This window comes from Mauremys reevesii, linkage group 1 (assembly GCF_016161935.1).
Source record: "Mauremys reevesii isolate NIE-2019 linkage group 1, ASM1616193v1, whole genome shotgun sequence".
Classification (NCBI taxonomy): Eukaryota; Metazoa; Chordata; order Testudines; family Geoemydidae; genus Mauremys; species Mauremys reevesii.
In genome coordinates this window covers 64,958,985-64,979,632 of record NC_052623.1, presented here as the reverse complement: position 1 = coordinate 64,979,632, position 20,648 = coordinate 64,958,985, and the positions used below count along the sequence as shown (strand labels likewise).

The window sequence follows — 20,648 nt, the reverse complement described above, 5'->3', positions numbered from 1 at the left end:
TACTGCGCTTTTGTGATGCAAAAGTCACTTCACCACAAACATAGCAGAAGTTACCTGCACTGTTCACACAAGTACGAGGCATCTCTGCTCACTTTGGCTAAACAGAAATGTGTCCCTTTGCAAAATCAAACACTGACAAATAAGAGAGCACGACACACTATGATTTCTAGAGCTGTTATAGGGCAATTTGTTCAGCAGAGTGATGTAAGCTTCGTTATGATTGCATCATCCATGACTTCTAGGAATAACACGATGCAATTCATATCATGTATGACGCGATACCAGCTTCAGATTGCATCATTCATTGTTTTGCCTAAAAAGCAAGTACTGTCCAAACCCAGTCATAGATTTATTCATAGATCCAGTCAAAGATGTATTTTAGTCATTTCTGGTTTAAATTGAGATCCCTTCCCTTTATAACTCACTTATCCTCCGCTATTCCCAAGTCAAGGGTCGTATATACTGACCCAATAGCATAACTTGAAAACTAGAGCCAATCAACAATTTTAAGCCTCATTTTCGTTCTCAATGACCCAGAATTAGTAAAGTTTGACTACATTTATTTCAGAAGCATTTTGGCTGTAGAGCAGTGTAACTGGCCTCGAAAACTTTCACAGCAGCGTTGAGAGGTGATTAATGGCTTCTCCCTCTTCCCCCCCCCCCCCAATGGACAGGGAAGGGTGAGTCAGCTGCATTTTTATTTACATCGCAGTAAATAAGGTAAAAGGCTAACACATTTTTCAGCTCCAGTCTCACTATTACTGATGTTTATGTAAGTAAGAGACCATCTACCTAAAGACTGACCTTGTCCTAAGCAAAACTGTTCATTCGACGTTTTTTGTTCTGTTTTGTTTTGAATTAATGAAGAAGATTCTTGTTGCCCAGAGGGACCAATACTCATTCATCCTTGAGCCCACTTCCTGAATTTCTAAATGTAGAAGCATATTGAACTAATCTTTTGCAGAAAGTATGGCCAGAAAGACGCTTTAAATTTCAATAGAGGAGGTTTTTATTCAAGGCTGTTTTTAAAGAGTCCCCCAGTACAATGGATGTACTTGAGCATGAAACAGCCAAAGGGAAGATACTGGCAGAAACCAAGCTGCGAGACAGCAATTTCCAACAGGAGCTTTATATTGTTTGTAGTCCTATAGTAAGTTAAACTGATTTTAAAGATATGTTTGATTCCTCTCTCTTCTGTTTCTTCCTCCCCGCTCCCATCTCCCTCCATATTATGTTGTCACTACAGGACATGACACTGACTTTGGGCAGGCCAATGAATCTCTCTCTCTTGGTTTCCCCCCATGTAAAATGAGGATGATTCTTCCTTACTTCATATATTTATTATTACTACTAATTATAGGGATGTTATTCATTAATGTTTATAAAGCTATTTGAGTTCCTCAGATGGAAAGTGTTATATGCACAAAGTATTATTACAGCACTTAGATACCACAATAATAACGGACACTTCAGAAACACCAAAAAGAGATTAGTTGCAGAATGCCAAAGTCTGCTCTTACTTACAAACATGCCAATCTGGAATAACTCCGTGGAAGCCAGTCTCATTATTCCAGACCTGCACTGGTGTAACGGAGAACAGAATTGGCTGATAACATATAAAGATAAAAAAAAAAAGAAAACCAAAAGCTCTCCTTTTCATTTTATAGCTAGAGTTAAGGAAATCCATGGATAGGTCTTTTTACCTATCAAGTAATGGGATAATGAGCAATTGCCACTCTACAGCAACAACCTCCAGCAGACCAAATGCATGAATTTATGTCAGTTATTTGTCAAAATACAAATAAAATCACTAATAGAACATTGTCATCAGATCAACGGTTTTATCTTTTAAAATAGTGTGGCTTCGCTTCATGTCTGTCTTACTTTCAGAAGACGATTATTTACATGATAGCCATCTTCTCCTTTGATACTAGCTCAACTGATATGACAAAAGAGCCCTTTCCAGAGAATACTAATCATAAGTGGTCACTACAGAAAAAACAAACAAAAATTTCACTGTTCCTCGGGGTGGGATCTGTCTTCCTAAGTGTGTGTACAGCACCTAACACGGTGGGACTCCATTCACGACAAGTACCTTCTGGTGCTCCTGTGATACAGATTATATAGGTATACATGACAATAAGATTATCAGGCTCAGATAGGATGTGGCAGATTCATAGAGTTTTAAGACCAGAAGGGACTGTTATGGGTACACAATTAAATACATTTTAAAAGTCTGATCTGCCAACACCAAGTGCTTCTGCATCAAGTGCATAATGCTCAGTCGAGCTAAAGCACAACAATAGAAATTTGGGAAGTGAGCCTGAGAGACAGAGTTCAATGGGAAGAAGTTAGGTGCTCAGTATACCCACCTTCCCCGCCCCAACCCCAGGAAATTAAGAAGTCCAACCCTACCCTGGCTAGACATTAAACACAATGTTAAGACTTTGTAGACTGAGACTCAAAGAGAGTTCCCTCCACAGTGACATGCAGAGAACTTTCCAGTCATCAGACAGTAGGTATAGCACATTGTGATACTTCTAGCAAAAACAACAGGCACTTTTACTGTTTCTCTTCCACTCTCCACCTCAGATAGTAAAGGGCCAATCAGCTCAGATATTCCTACCCTTCATGTTAAGCACCACGACAGATGGTCCCAAAATTGTGTTTTCCCTCCTCGATATACAGTTGTACTGTCTGCCTGGACTCAGGTACAATAGTGTTTCTTTATGGTACAAATGTAACCTGCAAATCTTACTTAGTTCCATTCTGGGTCCTGCATCACCACTGAAATGTGTGCAGCACAGAGCTGGTTGATTGCATTGGTGGGGAATAGGGTGACCAGATGTCCCTATTTTATAGGGACAGTCCCGATTTTTGGGTCTTTTTCTTATATAGGCTCCTATTACCCCCTACCCCCTGTCTTGATTTTTCATACTTGCTGTCTGGTCACCCTAGTGGGGAAGCTGTTTGCAAAATTTGGAGGGAAGGGGAAGCACTGACTCCAAATATTCTACTCATGATACCCAAGCCATGGGTTAAAGGAGTAAACTGGTTACAACAAAACTTCTGTAACTCTACGTTCTTTATCAACGCAACAAGTTTCCGTCAAACTAATGGGTCCCTAATTCTGTTTGCTTTATAATTAAAGGATCCACACTTGGTTCTGTCATTACCTAATTTGAAGATACCTGTAATTGTTTGCAGATGAGTTTGTAGCTGGACTGTGTCTATTTTTATCATGCTTGCTTTCTTCTAACGTAAAAATCTATTTGTGTGGGACAGTGCTATGGTAGTACTAGACAGAATGAAATTAAATTCATATAGTTTGAGGATTATAAGATGTTGGAAAGCCATAATATCTCTTCAGTATTTGCAGGAGGTCCTAGCTCATTGCCTGTTGGATTTTCAGTGGAGTGCTTTGGATACAAATGTCTGTGTACTGTTTAAAACAAAAACAAAAAAGTAGATTGCCAGGATTTTTTTCCGCATTCTATAGTTTCTGTGGAGTCCAGCTGTTCTGCTGTAGGTCTTGGCAATCAAGATGGTATTTTATTACCCACTTTATTGACTGGTGCAGTTTGCAAATGTTATAGACTTGCTGCTATTTTGAAGATTTCTCAAATTTAAGAAACAGGCTTTCAGAATAATTATAGTGTAATAAATCACCCAAATGCATCAGAGAATGAAAATAAGTTGACTGTGTCAAGAGGTGTACACTGCGAACTTTTGAATTCATATCCCTGTTCTGACACTGGGATGTGAACTCTTTCTAGCTTTGGACAAGTCACTTAATCTCTTTGTGTCTGTTCCTTTATTTGTGAAGTGGAGTTATTATTTATGCATGTTACAGAGGTACTAAGGATTGATTGATCACTCCACATGTTGATTTTTTGGAGAGGAAAAGCAGGATGTAGCTGCAAAATGTTTTATTATTATTAAATACTGTAGCACTCTGTTCAGAGAAATACCCAGAGAATGTGTTGCATGCAGGGCTGGCTCCAGGCACCAGCCCAGCAAGTGGCTGCTTGGGGCAGCCAACGGTGAGGGGTGGCACGTCCAGGTCTTTGGCGGCAATTCAGTGGCAGGTCCCTCACACCCTCTCGGAGCGAAGGACCAGCCGCTGAACTGCCGCCGAAGACTGAAACGGCGGCAGTAGAGCTGCAGATCGTGATCGCGGCTTCTTTTTTCTTCTTTTTGCTGCTTGGGCTGGCAAAAACCCTGGAGCTGGCCCTGGTTGCATGTACATCTTTTTAAAAAATGGTATTTTAATTCATAGATTGAGTATGAAAAAAAGAAAAAAGAAGATGGAAAACGAGCTCGGGCTGATAAGCAGCAAGTGTTGGACATGCTTTTTTCTGCCTTTGAAAAACACCAGTATTACAACATTAAGGACTTGGTGGACATAACCAAACAGCCGGTGGTATGTATGTGTTTATAATAGCCTTCGTAACATATTTTTCAGTAATGACCACTACAAAATATATTGCTATATTGGGAATGTGCCTTTTATACTTACAATACATAGTCTTAAAATATACATTTTAAATGTATATATTGTGTGTGTTTATAGTAAAGAGAGGTAAGTTGGCACAAAATTTTAAGATACAAAATATTGTAGAGACTAAATCCTCCCTTGGCAAAGAGATGGGTCAAATAATAGATCTCTTCTGTGTTTGGCTTCTGTGTTTTAATGCTAGAAATCAGAATATGTATCCATGTAAATGGGTAGAAAAAAGTCAAGTATCCTAATTTCAGGCCCCAAATACATTTAATATGAAATATTCTCATTATTGCCAACATTTAGATTTTTAAAATTCCACTTTATGGGGGAGATGGGGAAGTTCTGGCTTTTTTCTACCTCATTTGTGTGTGGGACTGTTTAGGATGAAAATAAAACATGAAAAGAAACACACACATACATACTCAAAAATGGGCTTTGGGGGAGTAGCCCTGTCCCTTCTTTCCCTTGATGAAATGACATTCCACAACCTCACTCTGTTCTATATCCCCATCCCAACAGACTCCAGCCCTTGGATTTCTTTTCTTTTTCCCTTTCCCATCCTGGCAGATCCCAACTGCGCCTTCTGGCAAGTGCCAGCAGCCCTCTGCAGGGGAGAGACTGCCTTTTATGCCCTGCTATTTCTGGCAGGGGAAGTGGAAAAGGAGTTGCACCCATAGGATTTTGCCTCTTTCTCCAGTTCCCTGTGATTTCTGTCTTTATGGATACCCTTAGCAAAGCATCGTGAAGTGCAGAGCTGCTGTTCAGCCTGTCTTAACTCCATGGTTCTCTCCCTTGTGCACCCCCCAACCCCGCCCCAAAACTGTAAGTAGCCTGCTGAATACAATATCAATCCCTGGAGACCAGTAGTAGGAACTGCAGCAGCGCTGGCTAATTTTCTGAGCTCCTTCCAGCACTCCATGTTATATACACAACAGAAATAGTGGCCCAAATCATAACATAAAACCTTTAGATCCCTATATTCCTTATTATAATAGAGTGAATACACATCAGTTTTGCTCACTTAATACGTATCAAATGTGGAGATGTGTGAGTAAATAGTTATTTAAAAAATTTAACCAGTTAAATGTTAATATCAGGGTTGGAAGGGACCTCAGGAGGTCATCTAGTCCAACCCCCTGCTCAAAGCAGGACCAATCCCCAGACAGATTTTTGCGCCAGATCTCTAAATGGCCTCCTCAAGGATTGAACTCACAACCCTGGGTTTGGGCCAATGCTCAAACCACTGAGCTATCCCTCCCCCCCCATGACAGAATGACCTCCTTGAGCAGGGCCACAAAGCCATGATTCCCTTATTCAGGTATGTGAAGGCTCACTTATTCTGCAACATAAAGAAGAAACAATCTGATTAATTCATCCATTTCTCTGTTCATTTATTTATTGTACGAGTAAACTCTTCATCTGTTGGGAGGGGGAGGGTGTAGGGACACAAGCTGAGAGTTGGTGTGGGAGGAAGATGAGGGCTGAGTTGTGTGGAGGGAATGGGGAAGGGAATCATGTGTTCTCAATTTAAAAAAAAAAAAAAAAAGATTAAAATGTACCGGTAATATGTGACCTATCATTATCCTGATTGCTTTGCTTATATGTTGTATCCCTTAGTCACACCTTTTGTCCTCATTTTTTCAGGCTGTTCTTACTGGAAGCAGGGACTTTGTCATCTTCTATATTTGAAAAGCACATAGCACAATCTGGGCTCTACACCAATTTAAATAATATCTGTCACTTTTGTTTTATTCCAATGAAAGAAATTATATTCTGCTCATAGTGTGGTGGATCTACATTAATTAATGACTCTAATCTCAGTGAGCTCTATTGCTTTTAACTGTGGAACTCTTAATAATGATACAATATACCTAAATTTATATTCTGTTCCAACCCAGTATCACATTTTCCTGGTCCCTTGAGCTGAACCTGCAAGTTTATCTGAAGACTACCAAGATTTTACAGCTGTTAAACTCTTTCCCTCTCAGTATGTTCTTCAGTGTCTGTTCAGAAGAACGTGATATATAGTTGCCTCTTCCTTTTTACTTTTTTGATGGATGTTTGCTGATTCCCCTACACCCAAATATTAGTGGTGATAGTACAGCCTGTACTTGGCTGCCTCCTTCTTTGTTCACATGATATCCAGCGTAGTGATAACTTAGAAATGTTCTTTCAATATGTCACCTACCCCACACACAAAATTATCATGCTAAGTTTCTAACTGTGTTTCCTTTAAGTACTTCTCTAGTAAGCATTTTCTAAATGGAAACAATTCCATTAGCAGCTATCAGCTATTTGTTTCCTGCCCTTCAGCCTATTTTCATTCCAATGTGCCAATTTTCTCGGTGCCCGAGACATTAATCTCTAGTGTGAAACATTTTTTCCAAAAATATAGTATCTGTTCCTATAACCCACTGTGGCTTCATTGTTGCCATAGCAGCTCTGCTTTGCGCATGCGCGCACACACACCCCAACAGGTTGAATAGATATTTTCTCCTCTTACTTACTGTAAAGAGGTTGGCTGTTAATTAAACTCTGCCTAAGTGTTCGCTGCTTGATTTTCTAAAATAGCTTTTAAGACTTTCTTGGTATGTAATTTTTCCTCTAGGTTTCTAACTGCTGTGGTTATTTTCAGAATTGACTTAAAAGGTTTTGCCAATTCTTTTTTCAGCTATGTTAGAATTAATCTATTGATGCTTCCCTCACTGGGTGTTAATGTTTAAAATTCACTTAGCAAAACAGTCAAAAACTTAGTTAATCAAATAGCAAATAAATGCCAGTATTTTATGTGTGATTTTAAATAGCATCCTTCTGACACTTTTGAAGAGTACATTGGTGTATGCTGGATCCGACATTATATTTATTCTGAAGTCCTGTAAACACAGAGCAGGTCTCCTGTGAATTCTAATACATTTTATATTTTTACTTCAAAATAATATAAACACATACAAATTACACTATGATAATAGCCAAATCTACTCTGCTTTACCCTGATCTAAATATAGAGTAACTCCATAGAAGTTGTTGGAGTTGTTCCAGACTTAAACTGAATAAATAACAAATAATAGAATTTGTCTGTGTAAACAGTAAAATATTCACTAAAGAATAGGAGTACTGTGTCTAATTTGAATTGTATTATTTATAAATGGCTAATAGTGAGGACTATTTATAATTATTTTTAACACTTAAGCTTAGTCCACTTGTTCTCAGGTGTTTTTGCATTCCTCATAAGTTTTGAAAAACATTTTTCAGAGCTTAGATGTTGATGCACTCTGCAGCTTCCCAAGTATGTTTTCACTATAATGCCACACTAACATTTTACTCTCCATTTAAAAAACTGCATTGAGGCTTCTCAAACCTTAAAAAATGCAGTAGCAGTAAGAGCTTCTTATGCTGTAACTTCAGTCTTTGAAATTTTTGAGACATTTTTCCCAAACCAAAAAATTGAAAGACTTTGTGTGCGAATGGTTTACTAGGTGAGCTCCTTTTTAATTGCAGAATATTTGAGCAATATTGGTACAGTAATGTCTGATCCCATAGCTCTTAGTGCATGTAATAAATGTCATGAAGTAACATTAAAATAATGGATATTGCTGAAGAACAGAAAGCAGTGAGCAGTAGCTGGTGATTCAGTTTATTTTGAGTTTTTTCAGCCAAACCACTGGAAGATACTGTGCCAGGACATCAGACTTCCTTACCAATGCAGCCTCTGTAATCTTCCTTCTAGCCTGAGCAGTGGGAAGTTCAAAAGTTGCACTGAAATCACATTCTTCTCATTACTGTTTATTTTTCTGTCAATGGGGATTGGTTTATCAAATACTCTGTATTGCTCTAGACTAGAGTTTTCCACTTAGGCTTTTTAATAAAGTTCATGTTTCTTTCTGTTGCCCTTTTTCAGATTTTGCTGACAGTGGTAGCATTCACTGATAGTAGCATTCTCCCTCCCATAGTTTTCAATTGCTCTTAATTTTCTCAGTTTAATGTGCCACAAGTTTGAGATAATATTGTATTTGGAGGCTTTAACTTGGTGAGGTTGCACAACTGTGCTGTATTTTATTTTGGGAGAGTTTTCAAATATACAGGCTGTACAGTGTAGCCAAGTTAACATTGTGTTTAAAAAAAAACTTTAAAATTTTGCAATTTCCTGACTTTTTTCTATGCTTGTTTTCTTTCATACTGCATTAATTAGCTCTTGCACATACTATTGAATATGCTTGAGAGTTTTATAATCATCTATAAGAGATGGGCAACAAGTTTCTTGGAGAAATTGCCCTTTTAATTATGTTCTGACCAGAGGCACTTATATGCACGTATCAGGGAAAGAGACTGCTACAACTCCTACTAGTTTCAATGGGTTCAGAGAAGGTTTAATTTCATCATCACTTTCTTCACTTGAACTGAGACTGTGACACAGCAAAAAATCAGTGTGAAACTGATAATCAGTTGGTCTTAAGAACATTTGAGACAAATGGCAGCTGAGGCCATCCAGGTATCAGGAGCATTTGCAGGTGCAGTTATGCTCAAAGAGAAGTCTCTCTAAAAAAGACACCACTCACTTCTGTCCCTGTAGATTTAAAAGTGGACAGAGCCATCAAGCAAAGGCTCAGGAACTAAATCCTGGGCCTGAAGTTGAGAAATGAATTGATGATACACAATTCATGCATCTAAGATCATCTGAACACTTTTGCCTTATCTGCATATGTACATACATGGGCAGAAAATAATCTAGCATCCCCTTCCACATAAGTCTGTGAATCCCTAATAAAGCAACAACCAGATTCTAAAAATAGAATTTTAACATCAATTAGAGGGGTGGAATGAAGGTTGTCTTTGGTTGAATGATGATGTAGTTGACTACTTTTTCAGACTCAGTGGTGTGATTCAGTAATGTTATCTACTTATTGTTTGTTGCCAAGTAATTTTGTAATGAGTGCTGTGTATTCAGTGAAACACGGCTAGTTAATTAATTGACCTCCTTTATAATGGTTCTGTATCTGCCCAAGGAGACTCTTGCTTTTGTTGTTAATTTCAGCTTCAGCATTTTCAAGGCATTCTCTTCATAAAGGGAGAATATTTATGGAAATTGCCTTGAATCTCTAATCACTTACAATTTTGCTTCAGACTGCAAAAAAAAAAACAACAAAAAAACAAAAACCAACATAAAACTTACTTGTGGTGATATGGGAATTCTAGATGCAGACTGGTATATTTATTATGCTCATTTGTGTGTTAATACTTAGACATTCAGTCTAATCTAACAGTGTAATTGTTCCAGTGGAATGTAGCTGTTTTGGGAGGTATTGGTCACAAAGGGAGAGGTGATCTTTTAGGGTAGGCTACACGGCAAAAAAAAAAAAAAATCCATGGCAGCAAGTCTCTGAGCCCAGGCCAACTGACTCAGGCCCATGCTGCAGGGCTAGAAATATCAGAGTAGAGGCTCAGGCTGGAGTCTGGGCTCCTAGCCCCTGCCCTTTCATCAGGTTTCAGAGCCCAAGTTTCCACCCAAGCCCAAATGACTACACTGCTATTTTAAGCTCTGCAGTGTGAGACTCACGAGCTTGAGTCAGTTGATCCAGGCTCTGAGACTCAATGCTGTGGATCTTTTTGCTGCATAGACATACGCTTAGGCAGCCAGAACCAAAGCCAGGGAGGGTTTTGAATATCAGAACAGAGACCTTGAATTGGACCATGTGATCAAAGGGGAGCAAGTGCAGATGGTAGAGAATGGAGTGATGTACTCATGATGATCAGTGTTGGTAAGCAGACAGAAAATGGGAGCATTTTCTTCCAGTTGGAGCTTTTTCAGGGCACATCGTTTCATTCCAAGAGATGAGTTCTACTAATCAGACTGAAGGTCACCAAAGGCATGGATCACTTGGCCAGGAGCGAGTGCAATAGCAATCTTCAGCCCAGTGCAGTCTTCAGGCCACTCACAGATGAAAGTGGGTGGTTTAGTTGCCATGACTATTTGAGCACCCAATAGCACTGAGTAATCCAAAGGATGCTTAGGCTATAATAAGCCAGTGCAGGATATGAGTGAGTAGATGAATTCTCTTTAATGACTTCATTGTGCCATCTGGATGCTAATTTCCACTAGGCATTGTGAAAGCTGGGAGATGGAGTTAGGTTAGGTGTAAAGAAGAGGAGGGGGATCAAGTTGTAACATGCATAATCTTGACACTTCAGCCCATATCATTTCACCCTCTCCAACTATTAATAATAATGTGGAGTCTTGAGTTTTGTCTGACTCTCCAGGAGAGGCCTTTAGAGATGGAGGAACAGTTGCTTGTAATGACCTTCTGGATTCGGACTGAGAGGAAGGACCTGAGCCAGTGGGGGATGGGGTTTATTTGTAATTTTAACTAAACTATTTTGCCGTTGGAAGAGTTGTTCCTAGAACTTACATTTTCTATGTAACAGCAGCAGTTTTTGTATAGTAGGTCCATTATGATGGAGTGATGACAGCACCTTAGTTAAGGTTGTGTTATGGAGTTTGGTTTTAACAGAAGCTTTAAACCCTTTATTTTGTAAAAATCTCTTTGAAGTGGCAAAACCCAAAAGATAGAATATACGCTTTGAGCACTGTCTGACTTTTTCATGGTCGTTTGGTGAAAAGTGAATTGACACACTGAGAATAAGAGTTTAAAAATAGCATCTTTTGGCAGTTTTTCCCCTATGGGATTGCCTTTTCTTTGTACCCCTTTTGCAATAAATCTAAAAAACTCTGAGACCTGTCCTCTGGCAACATTGTTGCTCCTCATGTGCTGATTCCTAAATATCAGTTATACATTGAAAGTGTTTGTCTACAGAATATTTGATAACTTCTTAGCCATAACATAAAATATGTTCCAAGCTGAATCCATCACGTTTTAATTTGACGACAAATCTGCCGCAGTATGAATGCCAAAAACTACTGACTGGGGCTAAAAATAAAGAGGTTTGCACACTCTCCCTCCACTTCTCCAAAGAGACCCCCATAGCCATGGGGAAATTACTCTTAAATGGGAAAGGACACTAGGGATTCAAATCTCATCTCTTTGGTGCTGTTTTAAATGTCCTTGCTATTTACTATTTATCATTGATGACAATAATGAATCCCAACCTAGAAGACAGTGAGGGAAGAGCTGCTGAGTGTTCATGTAGTCACTGTTAAATATGCAGGTTTGCTCTTGGTGTACTTGCTTTCAGTAACTTTAATGGGCATAAAATGTTATATCGACCCAAGGGATACACTGAGGCATATCACAGTCTCTTTCCCTCTTCCAGAGGGTCAACATATGAACAGCCTGGACATATTTTCTCTCTGAATCGTAGAGAGGGGCACCACTTCTTATCCCTGACTCTGGCGAGCTTCTTCACTAAGGTACACCAAAGCTGTGGTGGAAAAACTAGGAATTTAGCTAACAAAAACTATTTTGTGATAGCTAAGCCTGTGACAGGACACACCCCATCCGCCCAGAACCTTAAAAGCCTTGAAATAAGCTAAGCCAAGGGGAAAGACTTGTTTATTCCTTTTTGTCTTCATAGTGCCTGTAACACACTCCGACACTCCTGAAGTCTTCAGCTCCCATCTCCAACTGATATCCAACATCAATATGTAGCCCAACCTCATCAAGCCTTACACTCTAATGCAAAATCCTAACAGTAACCTCAGCAATGTTACGGCAAAATGACTTCCTAAAAGCATGCAATGTGTCACAGTCAGATGTGTTGATCTGATAGTATATAAATGATAGGAAAGCATTTGAGGTCTCTGTTAAAGATTTGTGCTAGAGTGCAAATTTGATAGAGATTGAAGGAAAATCCAAGTGCTTTTCTTTTAAATGTAGTGTTGGTTTACATTACGGGTAGTTGAGGTCTGTGAGTTTTTGATCAAGGGAGATAATATTGCAGCTCTACTCCCCCTTAGTTTCTCTTGATGAGGATAAAAGGTGGTTTTTAGAATGTGTTAGTTAGAACATTGCTACCTAAAAGATTCTTAAAATACACCTTTTTATTCTAATAAAAAGAAACCTTAGAATCAGCGCTCCTATGAAGTGTTTACCTTTTACCCTCCGTTGCCAAACTTCCTGCCCCCCTCCCCAATTGTGGAAAAAGGGTGAGGTTCCCCTACCAGTTATTTTTTTCTCTCTATTCTAACTCAGGACTCGCTGAAAACAAGGGGAAGTTTCTCAAGCAGGGAAGTGCAACAAAAATAAGCTAATGAGCTCAGCGTCAGTCCTATTTTGCATTATTCTTGTGAACTTGTTTTTACTATTCCCACAAGAGAGACTTCCTTTGTTACTTTCTGATATAATTTTGAGTTATACTAGAGAGAGATGCTAGGATTGGCAAAAAAAAATCTCATTTCTACTCATCCCCAAAGCTCCCAGTCCCTGCTCTCCAGTCTTTGGCACTGGATATGGAGAATGCTTTGTTGTTTTCACAGGATTTGGGGGTGCAGGGATTTTATCTAACACTCCAGAATCCACCCATATACAAGGTAAATAAAACTAACTTAAAACAATTATTGACATATTTTTAAAAATACATTTTAAAAAAAATAATAAAGCTCTAACAGTTTCTAAATTCTGTTTAAGCTTAATTTTAATTTTAATCCTATTCACAGTGTCTTTAAACCATGTATAAAGTGAGTTTTAAAGCCATGCTTCAGGTAACAGTTTAATCCCAGAGTAGACAGGGTCTAAATGCCCTTAAATTTCCTCACAAAGTTCAAATAAAGTTAATCAAATCTTGTTCTCGGAAAAACCTGTCTTTTCTGTTTGATCTAAAAAAAATAAAGTGCCTAGTCCTCTGAATTCTGTTGAGAAATGCTTATAAGTATTGTATGCCTCATGCTATGCTTTCTGTTCCACAGAAGCATTTTGCAGTTGTGTGCAGGGCTGGCTCCAGACCCCAGCACAGCCAAGCGCAGGCGCGTCCCCCGCGCGGAGCGGCGAGGCGGGGCGGCGGACCTCGGACCTCATGGCTGCGGAAGGTCTGGGTGAGGGACGGCGCTCGGTATCGTAGATCTCATCGGCCTGCGCTGGCCCTGGCCGGCCGGGCGGCTGGGTGGGCCATGGAGCATCATGCAGGCATGCCTGGAGGTCCACCGCCCGGACCAGAGGCCCCTCACAGGCCACGTCTGCGGGAGGCGGCACGCGGCGGGGGGGCAACCGCGGCGCGCCTGCCGCGCCGCCCCCGGGTGCAGAGGCCTGCGGGAAAGTTGTGTGACCTGTCTTCTAAGCCATAACTTAATCAAATCAGTCCAATAACTGCCTACATATATTTGCTTAATGTGGTTGGGTGGGTATATAGCTTTTGTTGTGCTTAATTCCCATGGACTTCAGTGGTAGCTGTGCACATCTTCAAGGGCAGAATTTGGCCTTGATTCCATAAATAGATCTTAATCCAGGGGTGAGCAAACTTTTTGGGCCGAGGGCCACATCTGGGTGGGGAAATTGTATGCAGGGCTGGGGCAGGGGTTGGGGTGCGGGAAGGAGTGCGGGGTGTGGAAGGGGGCCGCAGTTCCCCATTCCTGGCCAATAGGAACTGTGGGAGACGGTGTCTGGAGACAAGGACAACGCACATGGAGCCCTCTGCCCCCGCCCCTCCCACCAAGGGGCCACTTCGCCACCAGGGGCATTCCCGCAGGCTGGATCCAACTTTGCACTTCATAGCATGGCTTGACAGTGCTTGGGACTAAGACAGGGGGGCCATGCTATGAAGTGCAAAGTTGCCTGTGCACAAGAGTTGAAAATGAATGCAAGCCTAATTCCATGTGTGCATGCTTCAGTGTACTTGCATGCAGTTCCTGTTAATTGTACATATGGCATGCACGTTTTTGAAAACATACTGCACACTACCAGTATCATTTTAACAAAAAAACTCACATAATTGATCTGCATGGCCTAGAATCATATATGAATACTCTGTCGGGAAGCTGAAAAGTCTGTCTAGTTTGTAATATGAAAGCAGCTGTATATTGTTTGGAGGGAAGCTCATCTGTACTCACAGACTCAGTAATGTGCATCTCAGTTTCCTTTAATCTATTGCTGCCACCTGCTGGGGTTAGTGCTCTATGTCTATGGCACTTAAAACTCAGACACTGAAGAGTCATCCATGCAGTACAAAATGAACGCTGTGTTCTTTGTTTGCCATTTGTACCAATGATAATTTTAATTGAAGACCTAAAGAGGATAATGAAAAAGTAGCTCGTTTGTATGTGTGGTCAATTATTAATCCAGGTTTATTTATAATCATTACATAATAAAGGGGAAATTATTTTAAAATATCCTCAGAATGCATTTTAAGAACGATTTTCCTACATAAATCTAATTAGAATAACATTTTTACAGAACTGGTAGAGACTATGCTTAGTAAAATTTTGATGTGGGAGAATACTAATGATCAGAATCCGTAAAAGATAGAGCGCACATTTTTTTAAGGTTCTTAAAGCCAAAAAATAAAGTTGGCCAAATCTTTCTTGCATACATTCATCTCAATCTCTGCTCCAAGTAGAACTTGGGATGGAGATAAAATTGCACAAGGATGAGAGGGTGGGCTGTTGTATCAACATGTCTGCTTTCCATGGGCTCATCTGTAAGAGAAAGATTAGGCAGATGTTATCACTTAGGCCTGGTCCACACTAAAAAGGGGGTTCGAATTAGGGTACGCAAATTCAGCTACGGGAATAGCGTAGCTGAATTCGAAGTACCCTAATTCGAACTACTCACCCGTCCAGACGCGGCGGGGTCGAACGCCGCGGCTCCCCCGTCGACTCCACCACCGCCGTTTGCAGTGGTGGAGTACCGGAGTCGACCGCGGTGCTTCCGGACTTCGAACTATCGCGTCTAGATCAGACGCGATAGTTCGAACTCCGTGAAGTCGAACTCACCGCGTCGACCCGCGCGGTGAGTATGGACCTGCCCTTAGTGTCGCTAGAGATGTAAAAGCTGTAAAAATTCTAACAAACACAGATCAATACATTTTGTAGAATGAGTTTGAAAATGCTCACACTATACCTATGTCAGGGTATAAATCTTAGGTAGTGTCAAAAAAAACCCACTGAGTTTTTCTTCGACAGTAGTGATTCTCAAACTGTGGTTGCTATAGTATTCCAGGGTAGGCAGTACCTGAATATCTAATCCATAAACAAACAAAAACAGCAAAACTTTCCAACGTACATTATAAAGAATCAAAAGAGGCAACAATCTCGATTTTTTTCTTTGTAGTTGAAATTTAGATGTAATCATTGTTAGCTATTTCACAGTCAAAAACCTGATTAGCTTTACCCAGCTTGTAAGCTCTTTGGGGCAGGGACCAATATCTACTTCTGTTTGTACACTGCCAGAATAATGGGGCCATCATCCTGACTGGGGACTCTGGGCACTGCAATAATATAAATGGTAAATAAAATATCTGGAACAAATGAAATTCTAACAGTCGTATGAGTCTGTTAGTAGGTGGGGTTGGTAAAATTGTAAGTAATGATGAAGGGAAAGCATTTTTCAATACATACTTGTTCTTTATTTGGAAGAAAGCAAGATGATATACTCCCATCTTAAAGGGATGACTTTTTTTTTATCACAACTATTCTGACAGTAATTAGGTAGGATGTTAAATAATTACTAAAGTTAAACATTTTAAAATCTGCCGGACCACATAACTTTCACCCAAGAGTTTTAAAACAATTGGCTAAGATGCTTTCTGAGGTATTGAATGTTGATATTTAACAAATCCTGTGGAGTACTGGCACTAAGTACAAACTTGAGGTGACAAAAGCAAGGATCACTGTAGCAATCTGAAATAGAAGGTTCCTAACCATCAGACAGGTAAGGCTCTGGAATAGCCTCCCAATACAAGTTATGGAGGAAAACACCTTAATTAGTTTTGAGAGAGTAGGACAAATTTATGAGTGCAACTGTATGACTATGTTGCTTCTGATGGCAAGGGGCAGGGCTTAGCAGCCATAGAGCTCATATGTGATTTATATCTTGTGCTCCTAAAAAATCATGTTTCTGCCAGCCACCTGTGGGGGTCAAGAATGGATTCCTCCCCATTTCTGGAATTTTTTAATCTTCTTCTTCTGAAGCAGCAGGGATGGCTACAGTTGGAGATGGGCCACTGGATGGGGAGAGCCAGGGCTTTAAGGTGGCATCAAGCATCCTCTCTCAGGTGCTTGGCTAGTGGTTCTTGCTCACATGGTCATGATCTAAGTGATCGCCATATGTGGGATTGGGAAGGAATTTCCCCCCAGGTCAGACTGGCAGTGACCTCGGGGATTTTCCACTTTCCTCTGCAGTGTGTCAGTGCGGCTCACTTGCCAGGATTATCTGGGTATATCTCATTTCCCTGCCATGGCAGGGGCCTCAGGCACAGGTGCACCTTGGTCCCTCCTATTCCCTGCCTGTGGCACATAATAGTCTAGTCTATTCTGGGCTGTTATACTTTGGTCTAATTTCGGTTGTTGGGTTTAGTGTTGATGGCCTGTGATATACAGGTGATCAGACTTGATGATCTAGTGGTCCCTTCATGGCTTAAACTCTATGACTATGACTCAGCCTATTGGCAGTACAGTAACTCCTCACTTAAAGTCATCCCAGATAACGATGTTTCATTGTTACATTGCTGATTAATTAGGGAACGTGCTTGTTTACAGTTGTGCAATGCTGCCTTCTAACGTCTTTCGGCAGCTGCCTGCTTTGTTCACTGTTTTCAGGAAGAGCAGCCCGTTGCAGCTAGCTGGTGGGGGCTTGGAACCAAGGTGGACCGGCAGCCCCCCTATCAGCTCCCCGCTCCCCTAAGTTCCCTGTGCTGCAGCTGCCCAGCAGGCTATCAATTGCCAGCAGTTCAGCTGTCCCTCCCTCCACTGCCATGTGCTGCTCCTGCTCTCTACCTTGGAGCTGCTCCTCGAAACTCCTGCTTGCTGTGCAGGGGGAATGGGGGGGAGGCTAATGTCAGGGTGTCCCCCCTCCCCCCACTCCTGCACCCCACTTACCCCTTCTCCATATAGAGCAGGGAGGGGACAAATGGAGAGAGACATAGAGAGCTTGGGGCAGCAGCTGCTGTCTTAACTTCCTGATCCGCTTAAAAAGACAATGCACTTCAACAGTGGGTCAGCTTACTTACAGGGGCAGCGTGCATCTCTCTCCCCCACACACGAGGTGTGTGTCTGTCTCTGTCTGCTATGCTGTCTCCCCTCCCTCGTGTTCATGCTGCCTTGTGTGAGAGGCTACATTAACAACGTGTTAACCCTTGAGGGCTCAGCCGAGCGCTAGTTCATCATTTAGCAGCAAGGCATTCCCTGGGAAATATCCCTGCCTCTTCCACCCTCTAACTTCACCACCTCAACCAAGCTTCACAATCATTATAGCTGTGAACAGTATTAAATTGTTTGTTTAAAACGTATACTGTGTGTATATATCTATATAATATATAGTTTTTTGTCTGGTGAAAAAAATTTCCCTGGAACATAACCCCCTCATTTACATTAATTCTTATGGGGAAGTTGGATTTGCTTAACATCGTTTCGCTTAAAGTCACATTTTTCAGGAACATAACTACAATGTCAAGTGAGGAGTTACTGTACTGCTCGTTTACTGGATCCTCAGCTGCTTCTGAATGTGCAGATGATACTAGTGACCAACAGTGCTTTTTTTCCCCATCTGCTTTTAGCCAGAGGTTGTAACCTTTTGATTTCCAGCCTAAATCTGTTCGCAGCCAGTTTTATACTCATTTGTTCTTGTGCCAAGTGTCCTTTAGCTGAAAGAGCTCTTCACCCTCTCAGGTATTTAGGCCCCTAATGTATCAGTAGAGGTGATTGGGACAGCTTACAGTCACCTCCTGGAACACCTACTCTCAGAAGCTCACCATCAGAATATGTGACCTCCTGCCATATTTCTGGGCCTTTGAAGTTGAAGGCACTTCGTCACTCGGACTCCTTTGTAGCATTGTAATACTGTCCAATAGAAAGATAAATAAAATTGTTCACACTGAATTTTGGTGTAACTACATTTGTAAAGCATATGGTATCTTCGGCATCTTGCAGCCTTTTGATTTTTCTAATCTCCCAACAAATCAGTATGCTGTGGGATCCTTCTTGTCTCCCGACCTCTGGGTGTTAATGCTTTTCATTTACATGTGCTCTACAGATATGCAATCCTCCTTCCTGGGATGTTAAGATACTGCTTCTGTGACACTCCAAGCACCTTCTGCCCCAACCTCTGACCCTTAGTTCAGCTCGCTAGAGGTGCTGCACTTCTTAACTAAACAATGAGGCCAACTGAAGAACTGTCTTAGTTGTGACTCAGTTGTTCCTTCTCCAGTTCCAAGGATGAATTCTTGACTATTAAATCTACTTCTGCTTTAATATGCATTGTAGTCAAGGGATTTAAAACCTGTCAGCCATTCATTCAAAATGTAATTATTGCACAACTAATCGCACAGAGTGTCAGAAGTTAGTTCCATTATACTATTAAACCTTATAAAGAAATTGTTATTGGTAATTGTCAGATTGTTTCATTATCATTTTTATTAACAGTGTAAATGTGGGTTGGCAGATCATGAGCATTGTTTTCAATTAGAACTACAGTAATTGCCTGTCTTTGTAATTTAAATGTTTTGTTCCTTTTCAGATATATTTGAAAGAAATTTTAAGAGAAATAGGCATCTACAATGTTAAGGGAACCCACAAAAACACATGGGAGCTGAAGCCAGAATACAGACATTATCAAGGAGAAGAGAAGAGTGATTAATGCAACTGTTAATGAAGCAAACACAGAGGCTATAGAATAATGGAACTGCGCTGAGGGAACACTGCAGTTAAACAGACTGGACTGAGCACAGTTCAGTACCAAAAGATCTTAAAAAGAGTAATACTTTGTAATTTGCCTGGCTTCATTTTTAAAAACAAATTTCTTGGACGTTTCTATACATTTGTCTTGTTTTTGACAAAAACATTTACAGAATAAACTTGTATTAGATTTATCTTTATTAGAAACCTTTTGAGTTTTGGCTTATTTTTTAAGTAGTTTTGTTAAATATTGATAACTTTAAAGTAAAACATACTTTAGAGGGATCTGTAACTTTGTGTTTTGCATCCCAGCAGTACTGAGTTTTTTACGTCCTATTCTACTGTGTTTCTTAGGGGCCTGATCCTGAAAGGTGCTGATCATCCATAGTTAATATGATTGGGAGTTTAAGGGCACTCTGTGCTTTTCAGGATCAGTCTTCAGTCATGACACTCATGGGGATCCTAAGTCTTCCTGAGAACAAATAAAGCTCAGCTTAAAAAAAAGCTCTCTGCTAAACTGGTTAATGGGGGAGAGGGGAACCACTACAGTGCATCACTGAGGGAAAAACTACTCTGGCCCCATAAGTACAGTGAGGAATGAATAGATCTTTAGTATGTTTGTTTTTTAAAATGTGATCATGTTTTGTGTGTAAGCCTATCAATAAAGAGAGCATTTAATTTGTAGCAAATAAAATTACGTACATTATTGAGTGACTATTAGAGCTCTGATCAATTGAATTATACAGATATGAAAAGCTATTTTTAGACATAGTTTCTATCCCTGAGTTTGCCACTGGATCTCTCTGCAACATTGAGAAAGTCACTTAACCATTCTGTGCCTTGCTTTCCCCATTTTTAAAATGGGGCTAAATGCCCACTTTTATAAAGCATTCAGCTGACATGTTCTAAGTGTAAAGTAGTCTCCTTTTTTTTTTTAAAGAATTGTTATATTTTGGCATCTCAAATTTTCAGGAAAAATTATGGATGCATATGAATTAACTCAGTGATAGCAGTAGTTTCAGATGGGGGAGGGGTTAAAGGCCTTTTGTTCTTAAACAGGGTCAATTTAACTTAATCTATGCCTTGGATATTTTTTTCCCTCATCACATTTTCCTACATCACTAAAATCTGTATGTCAGGTGTATACAGATATCAATGACATTGGAAAGATCTACTTTAAAAAAAAATTAAGAGTAAATACCAATGTTTTTATTAGAGAGACAAGGTGGATGAGGTAATATTTTTTATTGGAAGAACTTCTGTTGGTGAGAGTGTCAAGCTTTCAAGCTTACACAGAGCTCTGTTTCAGAATGTCACAGCTAAACACAAGGTGGAACAGATGTTTTTATTGTCATTATCATGTTGATTATG

At 40.3% G+C, this 20,648-nt stretch overlaps 1 protein-coding gene across 1 annotated transcript in view; it reads left to right on the top strand.

Annotated features, from left to right (window-relative positions):
- Positions 1-19,484, top strand: part of GTF2F2 (general transcription factor IIF subunit 2) — a 143,144-nt gene extending 123,660 nt beyond the window's left edge. The window contains exons 8-9 of the mRNA XM_039519408.1: positions 4,280-4,423; positions 19,120-19,484. Of these exons, the coding sequence (XP_039375342.1) occupies positions 4,280-4,423; positions 19,120-19,239 (264 nt within the window). The 3' untranslated portion in view covers positions 19,240-19,484. The remainder of the gene's footprint in view (positions 1-4,279; positions 4,424-19,119) is intronic.
- Positions 19,485-20,648: the final 1,164 nt, after the last annotated feature.